Here is a 19,072-nt window from a genome sequence, read left to right as displayed (position 1 = left end):
CGATTCACAAATTTTATTACAAGCTTATGATATCGAAAAAAAGTAACTATAAATCAATTCAAATCGTCAAACCGTTAAAACCAGCCGCTCCACCCAAGCCACCCAACCTGCAGTTCAGTTCAATTCAATTCAAATCCAAATCTTATACATCTTATCAAACCACCCAATAAAAACTACCACAGAAAACCAAATACAATAAATGATCAATCATTTACAAAATCACATACATCAAACAAAAACAAGGTTCAGAAACGAAACGAATCCAAACAAGAGGCTAAAAAACTCATCAACATCAAAAGGACAAGAAATCCGTGACCAACCCCATCATATAGTGGCAGTGGATGTTTTCTTGAAATCGATCTTATCAACTTTAACTTCTCCATCAATGAGTTCATAAACATAACAACAACCCGCAACCCATCAATGTCCATGAGAACAAAACTCGGGTTCACATCATACGTGACACTGCTGTATGCACCAGTGGCCGAACCAGGGTTAATAACCACACCAGCCTCGTGTTTGTAAGCCTTGAACTGATGAGTATGACCACTAACCAAGATGTCAACATCCAGTTGCCTCTGAAGCATCGCTAACGAGTCCAAATCGCCCCATGGAATCACCTAAATTTAGCACAAACACGTTTATAGTAATACTAGCTTAGAGCCCGTGTACTACATGGGGTGAGAAATAAAAAGTATCAATACATAAAATTCTTAAATCTTTATGTACATTTTATAGGTGGAAAAATGCTACCAAGGATTTAAAAAAATTAAAAAATATTTAAACATTAGTATATAATTCGGGTTCGAAAATACATTAATGACTATATTTGACATAATGTGAATTTCATTTACTACTTGATTGAAAACAAAAGTTGCATAATTAGATTTTAAAATTTCTTAAATTAAGTGATAATTTAAAATAAATGTGTTTTATTAGTATAATTCGTATATAGATATAGATCAGTAAGCGATAATGCGCAAGCAAAATGTGACATAACTCACCTGATGACCATGACACAATCCAAGCTTGAATTGACCGATAGTAATTGTTTTTGTCTCTGGATAACGTGAATCTTCATCATATTCACCTCGAGTTATATGCAAACTTGGACATAAAGATTTCAAATAATCACGAACTTCCTGCTCATGGAGACAAAAACCAGATTAATATGTGACGAGAAATCAGACCAATATCCAATACATACTCGAGATATGTTAAAAGTAAAACACAGTACACAAAACGGCTTTGTTTTAATGATTTTCAAAAGCCTGCGATAACCAAACACCAGGACCCACTATCCATACACCACCTGACTTCTATACAAGTCGTATAACCCTATACTACTCATATAGATGCCAAATACTCATATATTGTCTGGTGGCGTTGACTAGCTCTATATGACTAGTATGATATATAATTTTTTTCAATTTCTCATAATTATATTTTTCTTAACACACTCGTTAAGTTGTTTAGATATATTACAAAAAAACACAAAAAATTATTAAATTTAAGAAGATTGTTTTTTAAAGCATACGAGTCTTATAGGCTAACACTACTCATCTTATACCACTCGTAAAGACCAATACCACTCGTATAGGCCTCTACTACTACACGTATAGGGCTATAGTGCTATACTACTCGTAATAAACTCAAGTCAACGAAGGTCTGACACCTCTGTGTCTTTGTCGTGTACGATAAAGCTATAGGAGTCATATAGCCCTATACGACTCATATAGATCCTGACAGTATGGTGTCTGATTATCACATCCGTTTTCACAAAATAAACATGACATCATACATTAGCTTGCAGTGTAAACTCAATTATAAACTCCATATATAACTACCTCAATATGCTCAAAACAAACAATCACATTTGGATGATCTCGTAATGTAAAAAAGTAACGTAAGAACTAGCGGCGCAAACGAGCCGACCCGCTCGCTCGCATTCGATCGGATCGATAAAAAGCTCAAAACAATCCGAGCCTGAGCCTGAGCCTCAAATAAAGCTTGTTCAGTTATCGAGCCCAGGCTCGAGCCTTGTCTGGGAAATCGTTTAAGCTCGTCGAGCCTTAACGAGCCTTACGTATTTTAAAGTTTAAACTCTTCTAGACTTTTTATGTATTAACTTCTCATTTAAGGTTTTCTAAAAAAAAAAAACTAAAAATTTATATAAATGAATTAAGAAATAATAAACGAGCCGAGCCGAGCCTGACCAGCCCGAGCTTGAAAAAAGACCCACGAGCCGAGCTCGGATCGTTACGAGGTAGTAGAGTAAGTTACTTACTTTGATACAGAGATTACCAGTGCAAATAATATGTTGAATCTTGCCAGGAACAAGCATAGATTTGAACTTAGCAGGCAGATCAGATGCCCTGTGTGGGATATGCAAATCCCCTATTGCCAATACCAATACCATCTTTCACTAAACCCTAAATCATCCAAATTTAACAAATTAAATCACCTGGATCACTTATCAATTTTAGGGTTTACTGAACCTGTAATTAATCACTGAAATTGATGAAATAAAACTGAAATTGAACACTCAGTTAGTTAATTACCTCAAGAATTGAATGATTGGGATCAAACTTAAAATGAATTTAGTGAAATCATATACTAAATTTATGAATATTTTGGCAATCAATAGTTTTGAATTGAAATTAGAACTAAAATAAAATAAAATAATATGATGCTTTTAATATTTTTTATTTGAAAACGACTTTTATGTACAAATAGGGATAGTCGTAAACGAACTGAATATTTTACGAATTATTTGGCGGAAAGTTTGTCTATGTTCGTTCGTTTGATGACCAAATGAATTTCATTAAGGGCGGTTACTAGTAATCGCTTGGCAATGGGAATCCCCCAATAGACGTTTGAGATTTTCTTAAAGTTTTATTCTAACGCCAGACTTGATTATGTTGCACTTCTTTTCCAACATATTCCAAATCCTTTATATTATATTAGAAGTGCAGAAAACCGGGTTTTCTAAAAAAAACAAGTTATGGGTTTGGTCAACAAAGTTACGAACCGGGTCAAGTATCGGTTCTGGGTATGTCAGACTTTTGAGCGAGTTTTGACCGGTTTGGTCGGACTTTTATTGGTTTTTGGTCTGGTCGGGTCGGGTCTGCGTTTTGACCGAATAGAGGTGAAACCTGTTCTAGTTCGGCTTTGGGTTCAAGTACTTTCCTATAAGCAATTGGAAGATGGTTTGTACCTGTCATTGGTAGAACGTGTCATGTCCGAAACAGGGCCCAAGTCTATTTTCTACACTAAAAATCTTTTGATAGTTCAAATTAGAGGTGTACAAAATCGGTTTGGTTAAAGCTTGGTCAAAACCGGTTAGACCCAAACTGGTTCGGTTTATAAATCATTTTAGGAGCAAGAGATGTCGACCTGGTCCAGGCCGGTTATGTATAACTTAGAACCAATTTAAAACCGGTTTTCCTCAAATTTGTTCGGTTTTAATTCGGTTTGGTTTGTTCAAAAGGGAAACCGACACCAAAACTGACGGTTTGAGTCGGTTCATGAACCGGTTTGGGTGAAACTGGTTTTCTTATCAAACCGATTCGGGTTGGTTTACTATGAACCGGTCTCAAACCAGCTTTTTTTTAAATCTTTCAAAAACCAAAAGTCACTACTTGATTACGACTCATTTTAGAGCCCATAAAGCCCACATTGGTACTAGTTCCATGGACCATGGCCACATACAAAATCAAAACATTATGGGCCTACATTTCATATAGTCCTTTTAGTAGTTGAAGCCCAATAACTTTGGTCATGTGCCAACTCATATTTTCTCTCTCTCATATGCTACATAATCTTTCAATTTTTGGGTGTTTATTACTTGTTACGTCTACTTATATGTTTGTTATGAAAAAGGTAAACCAAATTAATAATACAAATATAACAAAGTAATAATAGTTCACATTTAATAATTGTGTGGTGGGAAGGGTGAGTTGACATATATCATTTTCGTGGGTACATTGTCCTATTAAGGGTATTGAATGACCACCTCATCTCTAATATCTATATGTTGAAGTTGGATTGTGACATTTGATTGTATAACAAAATCCATGGTCCCATTTCTTTATACATTTGGTCCCATTTTATCTCAAAAATTACTTCTAATCTTTACTTTCAATATACTTTTTAATAATATCTTAAAACTTTATGCAAGTCTAAACAAATATATCGTTTTTTGTTTATTAAGACCTCTGATAAATACGAGATTAATTTAACGTTATTATAAACTAGTTATGACTATCAGCTTACGTTAAACATCTGATGACCACATTATTGGTGGTCTATTCAGTATCCAAATAATTAGGTTTGAATTCATGACCTACCGTTAAATGTACCGATTTTGCTTAAGCCTAAAAGAATCTTTTCATTCATTTTCGAATCGTTTTTAATGAGGAGTGATTACATTTTAAGTTTGTCTAGATCAAGATTTTAAGCCACGCATGACAAAAATGAGAGGGTGAAGATCTTATTGCTAGTTTATAACCATGCATGATAATTCTTAAGGAAAATGTTGTTTAGCTATATATTAGTACTCTTCAACTTTTTCTGTTAAAGAGATGATATCGTATCGTTGGATCTACAAACAATTGTGAATTAAAAGAATCGGGGGATGAAGGTAACACGAATACAAAGATACACACAAACCATATAGCCCGATTGTTAAACACAAATATAATATATATCATCATTCGTAAACTATAATTTAACTGATCAAATACAAAGATAGGCATAACCTGCAAACCACTAGAAACCATAAGATAATTAGGAAAACGCTTGAAACATTTATAATATATCTTTGTACTTAATTAGTTATTGTTAATTAAACTCCTAATAATGGAAGCTTGAGGACTGTCATCATCGATGGTGGACAACAAGCGGGAGAGTCGATCGCTAAGGTCATCAACCTCCTTGTGCAAGTTTCTCACATAGTTACATGTCTCTTGCAACACCTTAGAAGCTGATGCCTGCACAAATGAGTTGAAACAATTCAATAGAGAGAAACAAATGTGTAGTTATATACAATTATACTAACTATATCCTAATATGTAACCAAAGTTAGATTAATAACTAACAAAAGAATTTTAACGATAAATGATAAATCAAATACTATCTGCGTCCCATTAAAAGTGTCATAGTTTGAAAATACAAAGTTTAAGGTAGATTGAATGATTACTTTTTGTACTTACCAAATGACAATAATGCCCATGAAAATTAGGTCCATCAATATTATTTATTAATGCTTGTTGTGTGTGTTTAGAGTAAACTTGTCAATTTGCTAATAAAGCTTGAAAGTAGACATTTATAATATGACAAATAAAAAAAAAGAAATATAGACACTTTTAATGGGACAGAAGAAGGTAATAATAATTTTGATTTGGTTAATAGAAACCTTGTCATATATATGTCCGAACAAGTTTGAGATCTAAACAAACGAAACAAAGATTGATTTGTCACGATGTAACTGACCGTGCTAGCTAGGGTAGTTATGATAAATAGATCTAGTAGTTTTTTCGGTTAGAAATATCTATGTACTAAAAGTTTGTTGTACCATGTATGTATAAGTTATTATAACCAATGTGAAACCAATAATTAGTTGTAGGGACAATGCATGACAAATACTTTAAAAAAGAACATTACTGAGTAGATTAATTTTAATATAATCAAAGATTAAAAACCCTAGACCAAGAGCTTTTTAACAAACATATATATACCTTGTTGGAACGACGGTTTCGAAGCTCAGGAAGAAGTTGTTGCAACTTGGATACAAGCTCAATGATCTGCTCATCTGTGATCCTTGGTGTTCCTCCAGATCTTCGGTTCGACATTATATGAATAATATATATCTTGTATGCAAGAAATTGAGTAATACTTGAGTATGGATGGTTAGTGAGTTAGAATGCATATATATATGGTTGGAGTTAAGGATTAAGGTGGTGGTAGATATGTAATATTGGTGGTCTATTGATTGATACATATATAAGAGAAAACAAGAGGGCCGATCATGTTTTGGCTATGTGTGTGCAGAGGTGGAACCATGTAGGGTACTTGGTTAGCCCCATTGTGGTTTTCGGTATACATATGGTCCTGGTATATATATCAACCATATTTATTAAACTATATGTTGTATCAGATTGTATCAATATAATATATATGGTCTAATTTCCTTGAATTTGATTAATCATGCCACTACTTAGGACATAACCACAATCTGTCACACATCATGCAAGGCGGAAACAAGAAAAACTAGACACGTTCTAACAAACGTTTAGATAAAACCCAAATGTGATTGATAAGGTTTACATCATATGCCAAAGTTGTACCGGAAATTGCAAATGATCGAGTTTCTATTCGTAAGTTGTTCAAGTTCAGTTAAAACCCTACATGTAAAATGAAATAGAAACATAACCTAAATATAGTAGTTTTGGTCCGAATAACCCATAGTTTAGTTTTAACCTAATTAGCATAGCAAATAAACCGAGAAAATTAAAATAACTATGTAAACTATTTTGATTTTAAGAGTTATTGGCGCGCTTCTATATATTAGTCATTTATCACTTATGTTATTAAGATTTAATTAGAGTTATGTGCACTTGCTCTGAACGTTTGCTAGCTTCTATTCGTAAGGTGTTCTAGTGATAAATTAAATATTAAATTCGTTTAAAGTAACATAACCTAAATATTACTTTTGAGTGAAAAAGTTCAAAAAACCTTATATTAATTTTAACCTGATTAATTAAATTATAAAATAGAACCAATGAAGAATCCATTATTTGAATCATTAGTCATTTATTAGTTATCACGTAAGTTAGGGTTCAGTGTCTAAGAAAATATATAAATATATCGGAAGAAATTAATAATTAATTTAATTATAGCAGATTTCTATTTAATTAGTAGCAATAATTAATAATAATAATAATAATAATCATCATCATGTGATTTAAGGTATATAACTTTTTATAAAACACTTTATGGACGTAGCGATCGGACTCGTCAGTCACAGTACTAATGACTGAATTAGAAACAATTTTAAGTTTGGCTACTTATCTCATATTTGTTACAGAATTATTTTGTCACACGTATGATTCATTTTGTCACACATTTGTTACGAATATCTTTTTGTCACACCTTGTGTTACGAAAGTTATTGTTTACTTATTTTTCTTTTTGTCACACGCTTGTTACAGATTTGAAACAAAAGTTATTTTGCCACACATTTTGTCAAGGAAGTTATTTTGTCACATATTTGCTAAGGAAGTTATTTTGTCACATATTTGGTACGAAAATTATTATCTCACACATTTGGTACGAAAGTTATTATGTCACACATTTTCTACGAAAGTTATTATGTCACACATTTACTACAAAGTTATTTTGTTTCACATTTGCTACGAAAATTACTTTGTTTCACCTTTGCTTCGAAAGTTATTTTATCACACATTTGCTACAAAAATTACATTTTTTGTTACACATTTCCCCTTTGCCATAATACTCGAGATCTAGTATCTCGTTCAATAAGCCATAGTAGTCATACATGCCTCTAACGCATACACCATAGTTATTGTGACACATCCTTTACCGTACTCGGTCACTCGGTCATGTGGAAGTTAGTTTATAACTATTTACAGATTTACAGATTACCATTGTGAGATTGAGCACACCTCAATGGTTCCTGTGCTAAAATTTCCAAATGTTGAGTGCTTCATTAATTAAATCTATTGTCACCTACATGAAGAACACACATGCATTGTGTTGGTGATTGATGGACTAGCATGAATCATTATGCTATAGTTGGCTTTAGTTACGAGGTATTTAAAGTTTAGTTTGAATTTTAATAAACTATACTTTTAAATTTGATAAAACCTTATACTTTATAAATTTATTTAACTAATGTTACTATTATTATTGTTATTATATACTATATTAATTCAAACCTACTTGAATAATGTTTTTTAACGTTTCGATTTAGTCATAATTTTATATGTTTTACGTTTCCGTCTAAATATTATGAGTTAACATGTATGCGTAATTCAACAACTTTATGTCTATTTTTGTTTGATTTAGCGGTCCCATCAAAACGCATGAGTCCTAAGACCATGCGTACTCGGGGAGTTATACAGGCGTTTTGGGCCAAAACGCCGGGGGCATACTCCCCCCCCCCCACGTTTTGGGTATTTTTTTTCCGACGTTTTCTATATAACGCGAGAGTGGCTCTGGGACCTAGGAACCGAAGAAGTTCCGTGTATGACACGATGAATCTTATTCAAAAAATTAACAGCCTCTGGGACCAAAAAACCAAATGTATCAAAAGCAAATGGGATAAAGACATGTTGATTCTCTAAACAAACTTTCTCGTGTTTAACAACTTTGCCCGATTCAGCTTTCAACGCAGTCTAACCCACAACAAACTCATGGTCCCTGAGCCCAACAAGAGGAGACATTCCTGTAAGATCCACACAGGCGTGTTTCCCCCTGCCCACCCAAACACAAGAATATCAGCTGGTCGTAAAGTAGACCCCCTTCAAAAGTATCCGTGAAAAAATTAACAGGGTCTCCCTTTTGGCAGAGATCCATGTCCGTTTAAAAAAGTTAACACCGATCTAGAATTTAAGCATTAGTTAATAATTGAAACTTATACATAAAAAAAATAACATTAATAAACTTTTCAACACTAAATTCAACCATCTCTGACCAACTTTTAAATTTACATTACTTTATCCATATTTGACCCTCATTATTTTGGAGAGGCTATGCATATGTAATAGTGTATTGGTATCGTTAGGCCACAAGCCTTTATTCTTTTTCTTTTTGGTTGAATAGCCAAATTTTATAAAGACTAAAAGGGACCTTGAGCAAGAAGGCCAAAAAATACAAAGAGAACTAACTAACACAAGCTATAAACAACCACCAACATACTTACAACGGAAAGTTAACAAAATAAAATCTGAACCATGATACCCAATCTAAACTTGACCTCTTGTTGCGTTTTTTCACCAATAAAAAGAAAAGGCTTTCACGTCATCCCCATTTTTGCAATTGAACACTTCTTTGCTTGAAATGTACTCGCTTACGACTTTGCAAATTATCTAAAGAGATACCACCATTATTGATTGTTTATGACACCAATTTCCTTTACCTTTATGTCCTCCCCTACACCACGTGTATTGTATCATAAAAAAAAATATTTGATCACCGAATTGCTCTTGTTCCTCGTTGATTATATCCCGAAAATTACTCTCTTGTAACCTTAAAGCCAAGATATTCCCCAAGTTCGATCGTTTCCCATTCTTATTGATCCTTTGATTTCTTATTGCCAACCGGATGTTGAATTTCTCCATCTTCAATGTCAGCCGAATCCTCATACTCTTGGCTAGACATTACTAACTAGTGGTCTATATGAAACTATTATAAAAACCAATTATTAACTAATGATTCATATATTTACAAAATGTGCGTAAGTATACATAGATAAACATAAATACTAAATTACACGTTAATCATTAAAGTATATAGTATATATATTTTTTATACGTGTATATTATTTACATATGTTATTTAAGCCACCATTATGAAACCATGGAAAACATCAAAATAAGTATGAGATATCAAAACATGAACATCTGCTAAATTTCATTTGGTTATCGCTTTGTTTTAGAAGCTAAAGAAAGACCCAAAAAAGTTGTGGGTTTAAGTTTAAATAATTTGTAAGAAATCAACTCAACCATATGTACGTCACGTGATCCTATTTGATTAGACCGAAGTGGTCGGCAATGACTATGGGGGACATGTTTTCAAATCTTAACAGGAGATTGTTGCCTAGAAAATAAATACAAAAGTTCTCCCACATTTAGTCTTTCTTTGTATTGTATTTTTAGTGGCTTATATTTTTTCAAAATTCTACATGCACACAAACAAGATGCTCGACGATTATAGAAAATTATTCATTCCACCTAATGGTTACGATGGTATATTCTTTACCAATAGCAGCCTTCTATTTCTCTATGATCTTGTCAAACAGTTGAAAAAAGAAGACAAGACAACATCTAAAAAAAAGTTATGTGGCTTGTGATAGCAAAAAAGTCACCAAGTTCTAATTTAAGATTATTTCGTTGATGACCCAAAATACGACGACATTTCAAGCAAGGTATCGTTGTCGAAACATTTGTATTTGAAAATTGTAGGAGATACAGAAGCAAATTTTGAATGATTTGAAGAGGGCCTGGAGGAGACGATGAATATGAGTTTTATGGCGTTACAAAAATGCACATCGCGCGTTAAACAACTTGCAATTGGCTCCTAACGAATACGATAAGTATGTATGTCTGAAAGGACTTCGCGTGAATGCTTGCAACTTTTCTGTAATGTCGTAATTCATTTATACGACATCGAGTTCTTATGTAGGCCGACAAGTCACGACATTGTGCTTTTGTGCTAAGCACATAAAGAAAAACATAACCTTACGGAGATGATGGGTAACATTGACTATACATATCATGTTTGGAAAATGTGTCATACCGAGTTGCGAGACAAATATATGAGAGAAGATCACTAAAACCCGCCAACCATGGTCAAAGCAATGACTCCTAATGATTTATGGTTTTGGCGTGCGTTTGGTGGTCCACCAAGAAAAAAACAACGCGTGACATCATTTTTCTCAAACAATCTCCGTTATTTCTCTCTCCATGGAATGGAGTCGCGCCTAAGTGTCCATTCCATGTAAACGAGCGAGAATACAAACGTGGATACTATCTTAAGACGTGATTTACCCTAGTTGGTCAACGTTTGGGAAAGTGCTTATGTATCCCACCTTGATGAATAAAAAGACTCAAGAATGTTCAAGAGTCGGCATAGAAAGACGTGAAGCGTGCTTTCAGTATTCTAAAAGAAAAACGAGGATCATCATGTGACTTTCGATATATCGTGCTACGACTCGAGCGAGGAATGACTTTACTTTTTATTGATGTCTTCACACACCCATATATATTGTTCGAATTGTTATTAATATTGTTATGTTTTTACATAGATGAAATTGAAGTTATGATAATCTGATAAGGAAAAGTGTACGTGTCACTTAGTGTTTTTGCTTTAAAACACTACTTTTAAAATTACAAAAACACCTTCATTTAAAAGTTTAAATAATAAGTCATCTTTTTAAAAATGGTTCTGACATCTGTTTATCGCACGAGGCGGAAAATAGCTTGGATTTGTACTTTTAAAATTACAAAAACACCTTCATTTAAAAGTTTAAATAATAGGTCATCTTTTTCAAAATGGTCCCGACATCTATTTATCGCACGAGGCGGAAAAGGGCTTGGATTTGTGCAAGTTGATCAAAATAGAGGTCATCTTCTAAGGGGGTTGGCTTCAAAATTTCAACTTAGATGAGGCAATCGCAAAATTTTATTGTGTGTGGGAAGAGGAGGGCTTGGAATTTGTACACATATATAACACTAAAAACAAAAAAAAAGTTAAGGAGGACAACTACTAAACCAACTATTCGGTTATGATTATTGTTAAGTAATTTTTTATAACCGAATCATGATTATAATTATAGATAAGTCTCCATAACCGAACCGAACCAAACCAATTTTACATACCCATAGTTGGCAGGGGTGGACCTACCCATATGGTGCGGGGGTCGGGCGTCCCTTGTGAAAAAAAAATTAGTGTTATTATAGTGTCAAAATCTTAGCCGACTCCTGTGAGATTTTGACATCGACCCATGTGAAATTTTGAAATCCAAAGAGCAATGAAAGAAAAATTAGAAAGAAAGAATGTAGCAAGATCAGAAAATCTCCAACTGGTGCTGCGGTGCTTGTTTAAAGAAGATAAAGAAGAAAGAGAACCCTACTAAGCGTTCATGCACTATTTCTTTCTTACTTTCATAGGCATTTTAAGATTTACTTTGTAGCCCAGTTAAAAAAACTAACAAAAAAATTATAATTTAGTCACAATAGCAATAGAGGGTTTATTTGGGTCTTGAGACATAAGCATCCATCGTTCTTTCTTTTACTTTGTGCAAACTTAACAATATATACATATAAGAACTCTTTAACTATTACTTATTTATTTATTTAATTTAGTATTAAAACATATAAATTCCATTGGTTCTTTATTGTTTACATTTTATTTAACTTTCATTTATCAACTTTTCTATTTGTTAGATGATATGTATCTTTTATATAGCTTACTTCCTTTAATAGAACCTTATAATAAACATTGACCGGTATAAATATCTAGCTTAGAGTTAGCAGCTTAAAATCGTTCAAGTGGTTGCATATCAACGAAAAAAATAAATGTTACATATACATTTATCAAAGTAGGAATTATATTATATATATATATAGTTTTTTGTATGACCTGAGTCAAATGAAACGGCTAAAACGGACAAAAAAATTGTATACCGATTTGACCTGATCCGAATGGCCGAACCAAAACGAATTTTTTTTATATAACTTAGTACTGACCCAAAAGTTTCCAATCCTTGTGAAAAAAATTTCCGAATCCGTCACTGGTAGTTGGTGATCATCTAACTCATTATAAAAACTAGATATTTATTATCCCTTTATATATATATTTTTTAATGGTTAAATACATGTCTAAGTGTAAACTAAGATAACTAGGATTGAAAGTGATAACATGACTATAACAAAAAAGTACAAATAGAAGATTCTATAAAAGACTCGGTTCGTAGAAAAAGGGTGTCGGGCAGAGCAGGGCAGGGTCGGGCAGGCAGGAGGTCACATGGTATTGCATAAAGAAAAAACACAAAGTGGACCCATGTTTGTTAGTACGATAACAAACAAGTATCTACTCATAAACCAAGCCCATGAGACATGAAAATCGATTCATTACCCCCCACTCACACAACCATGTTTAATATGAGGGTAGAAATTGATAACTTTGCAAACTTAAAACTGAATTGAACCGAACCAAATCAAATTTCAATCGATTCTTGTTTGGTTCAGAATCACACTCAGTTTTAGATACAGTTTGGTTTCACGGGTATAGATTTGAGAGCGTACCAAAGTTCATTATTTAAGAGAAACATAAGAACTGAAGGTTCCGTGTTAGAAAAAGTTAAACGGATATGGTCAATTAGCTTCCAGGGTTGAAACTTTTAAAATGACAACATACCCTTGCATTTAAAATTAAATAATAGTAAGACATGTCCTAATGTTGTGTTATATTTTGTTCGACATTGAGTTATATTTTGCGATTTATTGTGTCTGTTTTTAGTTATAATCAATGCTTTCAAAACCGGATCGGACATCGAACCGGACGGATAACCTGTTCAACCGGTCTGACCGGCCAAACAACTTCGGTCAAACAATGACAAGTCGGGCTGGAAAAATGATTTTTCAAAAAAGTAATAATATTTTTTTCATAGAAAACCGGTTAAGCCGGTCTGGTTTTTCGGTCCAACCGGTTCGGACCGGCCTGTTATTAGAGCCGAGAGAACTACATAGAACCGGACTGGTCGGTGGACCGAATCCCGGTCGGATCAGTTCGACCAGCCGGTCCGGGCTCAACAACATTGGTTATAATTGTGTCTTTTGTTCATTTTCGTCATTGTGTCTTTGATCTCGGCATTGTGTCAATATGTCAATATTTTTTTGAACAGGAATGATGGCGGAAACATTTTAGTTTTTAAATTTTTTTCTTTATATTTTGAGCTATGATTCCTTTTTTAATTTGTTTTTAAAGGATTTTTTTTGTCACATATATTTCTCACATTTCTCATTTTTGTAGTTTTTGTATTTTAACTTTACCCTAGATATAGATATATATAAACAATGATGTTTTGATAAATAACATATATCTATCAAATGACACAACAGTTGCAAACACATGTATGTGGTTAATGCCTTAAATGAGAGTTTTCATGCATTCTGGCATATGTCTCATCTTCTAACCAATGCATGGTCTATGTTGAGGTGAACAAACCCCATGAGGCTATGTTGCGTTAGTTTTTCCCAAACCTATCGATATCAACTTTAGTATATGTTCACAATTGAATTGGATTTATCAAAATATGTAAACTCAGATTTACGTTTTCTTGTATTTGTCAAATCATATGTGTAAACCCGAAACAATAGATTGTAAGTCATCTTAAGACCATCAATAATACAAGAGAGACGGAATTTTGACAATCTCTCTACTCACAACACCCTCGGTGCCAATTCTTGTTCTACATTGGTACTCCACCGATGTCTTAAATATGTACAAATTTCAAATAGTTTTATCAGTAAAACAATTAGTTTTATAAAATCGATGTAATACTTTTAAAGATTAACACATTAACAAAAGAATATGCACTTAAAATAATTAATAAATGATGTATTTAGAAAATTCTATCATACACATAAATAAATGGGGAATAACGTATGGTAGAATACTAAATATTGTGGGCACACACAAAATAAGATAAGTTATTCATTTTTAAATTTGGAAAAAAATACAAGAGAATAACGGAAATAAAATATTTATTTGTTTATATCCTAAAATTAAAAAAAAAAACACATATATATATAAACTTGTGATTATAAGAAAAAGTTAAAATAAAAAGGGAGATAAAAATGAGAGGTATGAGAAAAATTTGTTTAAATAAATAAAAAAAAATTCAAAAAAGACTCAAAATATAAATTTAAAACTAAGAAATAAAAAAAAATATTTCCCCAGTCTTTCACGTTTAAAAAAATAAACCCCAAAAAAGTCGACACAATGCCGAGAAAAAAATAAAAAAACACAATGATAAATAAAAAAGACACAATAGATTACAAAATATAACATAACGCTGAGCAAAATATAACACAATGTTGAATAATATTAAACGATATCAAGACAAAAAAACTCAATGTTAAGGAAAAAATATACAATTAATTACGAAATAATAAAAAAGCACAATGATAATTACAAAGACATAATGGTATTTTTCTTCAATATTGTTTTTTTGTTTTTGAAAACGAGGAATGCACGAGAAACATTTTTGTTTTTTTGACGTTTTTCATTTTCTTAAAATTTTGAGTTATGGTTTTCTATTGTATTTTTTAAGAGAATTTTTTTTTTCACAAATCAGCTTTCTCAAAAACTTCTTATTTTTGTCTATTTTTGTATAACATCTTACCCATAATTATAACCTACATATATGTAAATCATATATATAGCTAGGTAAACCATTCAAAATTTAATAAAACATATAATAAAAGCTAGCTTGCATGTTTGATTTTTTACGTACAAAAGTATACGTATTTGTATGTATCAGGCACAATATGTAATTGTCTCCTATCGAAACACCTACAAAAAGTTGAGGTTCGTCACAAACGGATATCAAAATAAGATATAAAAAAACAAAAAAAGTATCGGTACGGCAATATACTGATACATGGATGTATACGAATTACATATGTATTCAAAGAATGAATTATTTTGAATACATTATGTAGAATGTAATGAATTGGTTGTAATATGCACAAAACATGCGACAACCTTTTCCTATGTAATGTGTATTCATATCAAATTGACCTGTCTACGCCACCTTTTCCCATGCAATTGTCTTCTTCATATACTCGTCGTTGTCCATATTATTTCTCTAATACACATGTATACCAGAAATTTTCGTCGGTAGGGGGCCAAATTAAGAACGATCATACAAAAAACATGTGCGATCGTTAGAGGTCGTGTAAAAATATTTATGCTAGATTGTAACAAAAATAAAGAAAAAAGATATTAAACGGTTTGATTGTACTTTAGTCGGTAATTTTTTTCACTATTTATACATGTAATGGACACGTATTTAAGATTTTTGTAAAACAAACCATAAATCAAACACTAATTTATAAAGTATAAACGTGTATAAATGGTTCCATAACCATGTTGTCACTTAGAAAAGGATTTAACATTGAAAAGTAAAAATAATACAAGGCAAATATGATGGTTTAAATGTTTGAATATATATCGTATACACTTCGAAACAAACTGAAATGTGTGGGTTCGTATCTCTCACGCATATTCTTCGGGAATGACTCAAGTATTAATTAAATGTGTATGTTAGAAGTGTTTGTACTTCTCGTACCCCAGTACTGGTCAGGAACTGGGGGCACTCCCATGATAAGTTCATATATGACAAGACGAAGCTAGTGCTTCATGATCATAAGCGAAAAGAAAAGGAATGACTCAAGGATACCAAAAAAATTTCTCTTGAAGAGTTGTGACAAAAGGTGTTTGAGCAAGTGCCCGCCTTCATGCAATTTGGCTATCGAAGTCATTGTCTTAAAAGTTCATTAAAAGCGGATCAACAATGATGGTGGGAGAAGATCAATAGAAGGGGTAATGACAGTTGTTCAAGTTAGCGGGTTGAGATTTTTATCCACAGGTATGTCATCGTGACATAAAGGCGACTGAGTCTCGTGCTTCGCTTGCCTTAAAGAAGGGTTAGAAAATGGATTGGAGAAATATTAATGGACCAACCTACGAAGGGATTGTTTTTGAAGGTGGTGATTGGCGGAAGTTTGTCAGGCAAAAAGGGAGTTCTCAGAGCATTCACATTTAATCCATTAAAAAATATGAGTGAAGTTTTTATAATGTATGAGTGATTTAGGATGTTGTGCGTGAAAGAGAGAGAAATGCAGTGATTTTTCAGTATATTTGAAAAGTTACTCTTCACACCCTATAATTTTTTTAATATATTTTGAAGCTGTTTGTGAGTGAATGAAAAATAAATAGTAATGATAAATGTATAAAAAGTATTATTTAATTGAAAGAAGAGAAAAAAAAAGTAGTGATTTTTACCTTTTTAGTGTAATTTGAGATTTAGAGACAATGAATTAGATGTGAATGCTTTCATGGAACCATTCTAGGTGAAAACGATAGCCATTGCGATTTAGTGTTTGTCGAACGTCTCTACAACAAATGTAAGGCCAATTTTACGTGGTGTTGCAGTATATGAAAATCTATGCATTATGACATGAATTTTGCTTAGTCAATGTAGGGCTAGCCCACTTGGTAGAGTAACTTGCCTCTTGGATATAATGTTCAAGGTTCAAACCTAGGCAATGGTGTAATCTATATATACTTGTGTAATAGTTTAGGAGGATTAACATTCTTTGTTCTGACAATACAAAGTTAAAGGGGTGTTCAAGCAAAGTTCTGGTTTGTATTATTATTGAGCCACCATGATATTTGCATACTTATACACATACACATGAATCCATAGTTGGTGTTCATTTATCTTCATAATTCGGTTGATAACTAAAAGTCCACTTATAACATAACACATTTGATCCTCAATCGCCGTCACCTGAATTAACACCAAACAATGTTACTAGTTTAAACTTTGACTGAGAAAAAGTTTGAGCGGATGTGGAAGGGTCAGTAAAAATAATATTTAAGTTAGTCCCTAATGCCTTATTAGATAAGGTAAGTCAGTTGTCGAGCCACGAGAAGTATTGTGGAAACTTTTTGTAACTAACTTTTTAATCAAACTACTCAATTGTAAGAAAATAAAATATAGTTGTGATTGGTTTGAAAGCTAGTTAACAAAGAATTAAAGTGAATTTATAAACAATTGGAGAAGAAGGTGATTCCTCCATGTTTTGGATTTAAAGTGTATTAAATTAATTAGCCTCATTTGGATAAGTAGATAAGTTAATTGATTATGATAAAGTGACAACAATGAGAAGATATCAAATGATTATTAATTAAAGATCACCTAATTAACCAAACCCTTCTCTAACTGATCCAATTTCTAGAAATCTTAGGAAATTGAAAGATAAAGAACACAAAGTTTCAAGTTAAATTAACCGTTTACAATCAAACAAACAAACTAATAAGCAAAAAGCATCGAATGCTTAGATTGCTAGATCCAAATACAAGAAACTAAATAAAAAACATCCATTGACAAGAATCCTCCACCCGGAGGAAACCACAAAGAGATTAGCCGCTCATGGTGATCATCTGATCATCAACCTTGATGTTGGGATGCATGTTTGATGATTGTAGATCAATTGGATGGAAGAGAATGGTGGAAATTTTCTGAAAATCGACTCTAAGATCACCCAAAATCGTCTCAAGTAGTCTAGAATGGAATTGTCCTTAAAAAACTCTAATTTTAGGGTATTTAACGAAATCCCGTCATGTAGCCAGCGCAGGTTATGCCCGGGCTGTAAGCTACGGTCTAGAATTTTTACCATAAAATGCTTCTGAGGCCGTAAGCTATGGCCATGACGTAACTTTGTGCCTTTAGTTTTCTTAAAAATATTATTTTGTTCACAAAATCTTCATTTCAACCTCGTTTTGCTCCTAGTTTGCGGCCAAATCTTCGTATTTCACCCTTATATCTTATCATCTTCTATTATCTTCATTTCCATTCCATTTGTGTCCTCATAGACACGTCCAATCTTCATGTTTAACATGCAAAACATTGATTTCTCATACTTATTAAATTCCACATATATAAACACCTAAAACCCCATAAAGTTAATCATTTAAACATGTTAAACACCATTCCAAATCCATTCCATCAGAGTCATATTTAAATTGAAAGCAATTTGCAATTCTTACATACTTTATATCTATATAAGTAATTAATACGTATGTTGCCTCTCTAGCTTAACACATCAAAAACTCCCCCTAAAACCTATTTAGGGCTACGTGGACTCATTAATTGTATGGATTATTATGTTAACATGCGTTGAGTTTATCGCTCCATCACATTCTTTCTCATGCATCCATCCATCTTAAATTATCTAATGAATATTATAAAATTCAATGATATCTCATCATTAATGTTTTTTTTTTATTTTTGAAAGTGACCTTACAATATGGTATCATGAGGAAGGAGATATGAGTTGAAAGTTGAAACCATGTGGCTATAACATTTTCCACCACTTTATTCGTGGTGAGGCCTACTTGAGTCACCATCGGTTTGACTGTTGCTCCAACACCGTTTATAGATTCCACACACCTACAAATGGTTTCAAGTTTCTTTTTTAAGAAAACCTAAAACATATACAAGAATACAAATCCATTAATACTATGGGTTTTTTTAT

General features: G+C 32.6%; 1 protein-coding gene and 1 pseudogene across 2 annotated transcripts; both read right to left on the bottom strand.

Moving 5' to 3' along the window:
- Window positions 1-131: 131 nt before the first annotated feature.
- LOC143543058 (vacuolar protein sorting-associated protein 29-like) lies at window positions 132-2,613 on the bottom strand (annotated as a pseudogene). Its single transcript, XR_013137008.1, has 4 exons — window positions 2,562-2,613; window positions 2,288-2,432; window positions 1,005-1,142; window positions 132-620 (listed from the first exon to the last, which is right to left on the bottom strand). The product of XR_013137008.1 is annotated as a vacuolar protein sorting-associated protein 29-like (transcript).
- A 2,091-nt stretch (window positions 2,614-4,704) lies between these two features.
- Window positions 4,705-5,910, bottom strand: LOC143543022 (transcription factor PRE6-like). The gene is made up of 2 exons (XM_077035456.1): window positions 5,739-5,910; window positions 4,705-4,991 (listed from the first exon to the last, which is right to left on the bottom strand). The coding sequence occupies exons 1-2, from the start codon at window positions 5,850-5,852 to the stop codon at window positions 4,833-4,835; spliced, it is 273 nt and encodes a 90-aa protein (XP_076891571.1). The 5' UTR covers window positions 5,853-5,910; the 3' UTR covers window positions 4,705-4,832.
- Window positions 5,911-19,072: the final 13,162 nt, after the last annotated feature.

This window comes from Bidens hawaiensis, unplaced genomic scaffold, assembly GCF_021521415.1.
Source record: "Bidens hawaiensis isolate Kalapana, Puna unplaced genomic scaffold, B.hawaiensis_p1.1 tig00013016_1, whole genome shotgun sequence".
Classification (NCBI taxonomy): domain Eukaryota; kingdom Viridiplantae; phylum Streptophyta; class Magnoliopsida; order Asterales; family Asteraceae; genus Bidens; species Bidens hawaiensis.
The sequence above is the reverse complement of the archived record's forward strand: the minus strand, read 5'-3'. Positions and strand labels throughout refer to the sequence as shown.

What these genes read in the sequence shown, in the direction of transcription:
- LOC143543022 (XM_077035456.1), bottom strand. Translation starts at nt 5,852, where the DNA reads ATGTCGAACCGAAGATCTGGAGGAACACCAAGGATCACAGATGAGCAG. An exon ending in GAAACCGTCGTTCCAACAAG is followed by an intron (nt 4,992 to 5,738) that starts GTATATATATGT and finishes TCATTTGTGCAG; the next exon opens with GCATCAGCTTCTAAGGTGTT.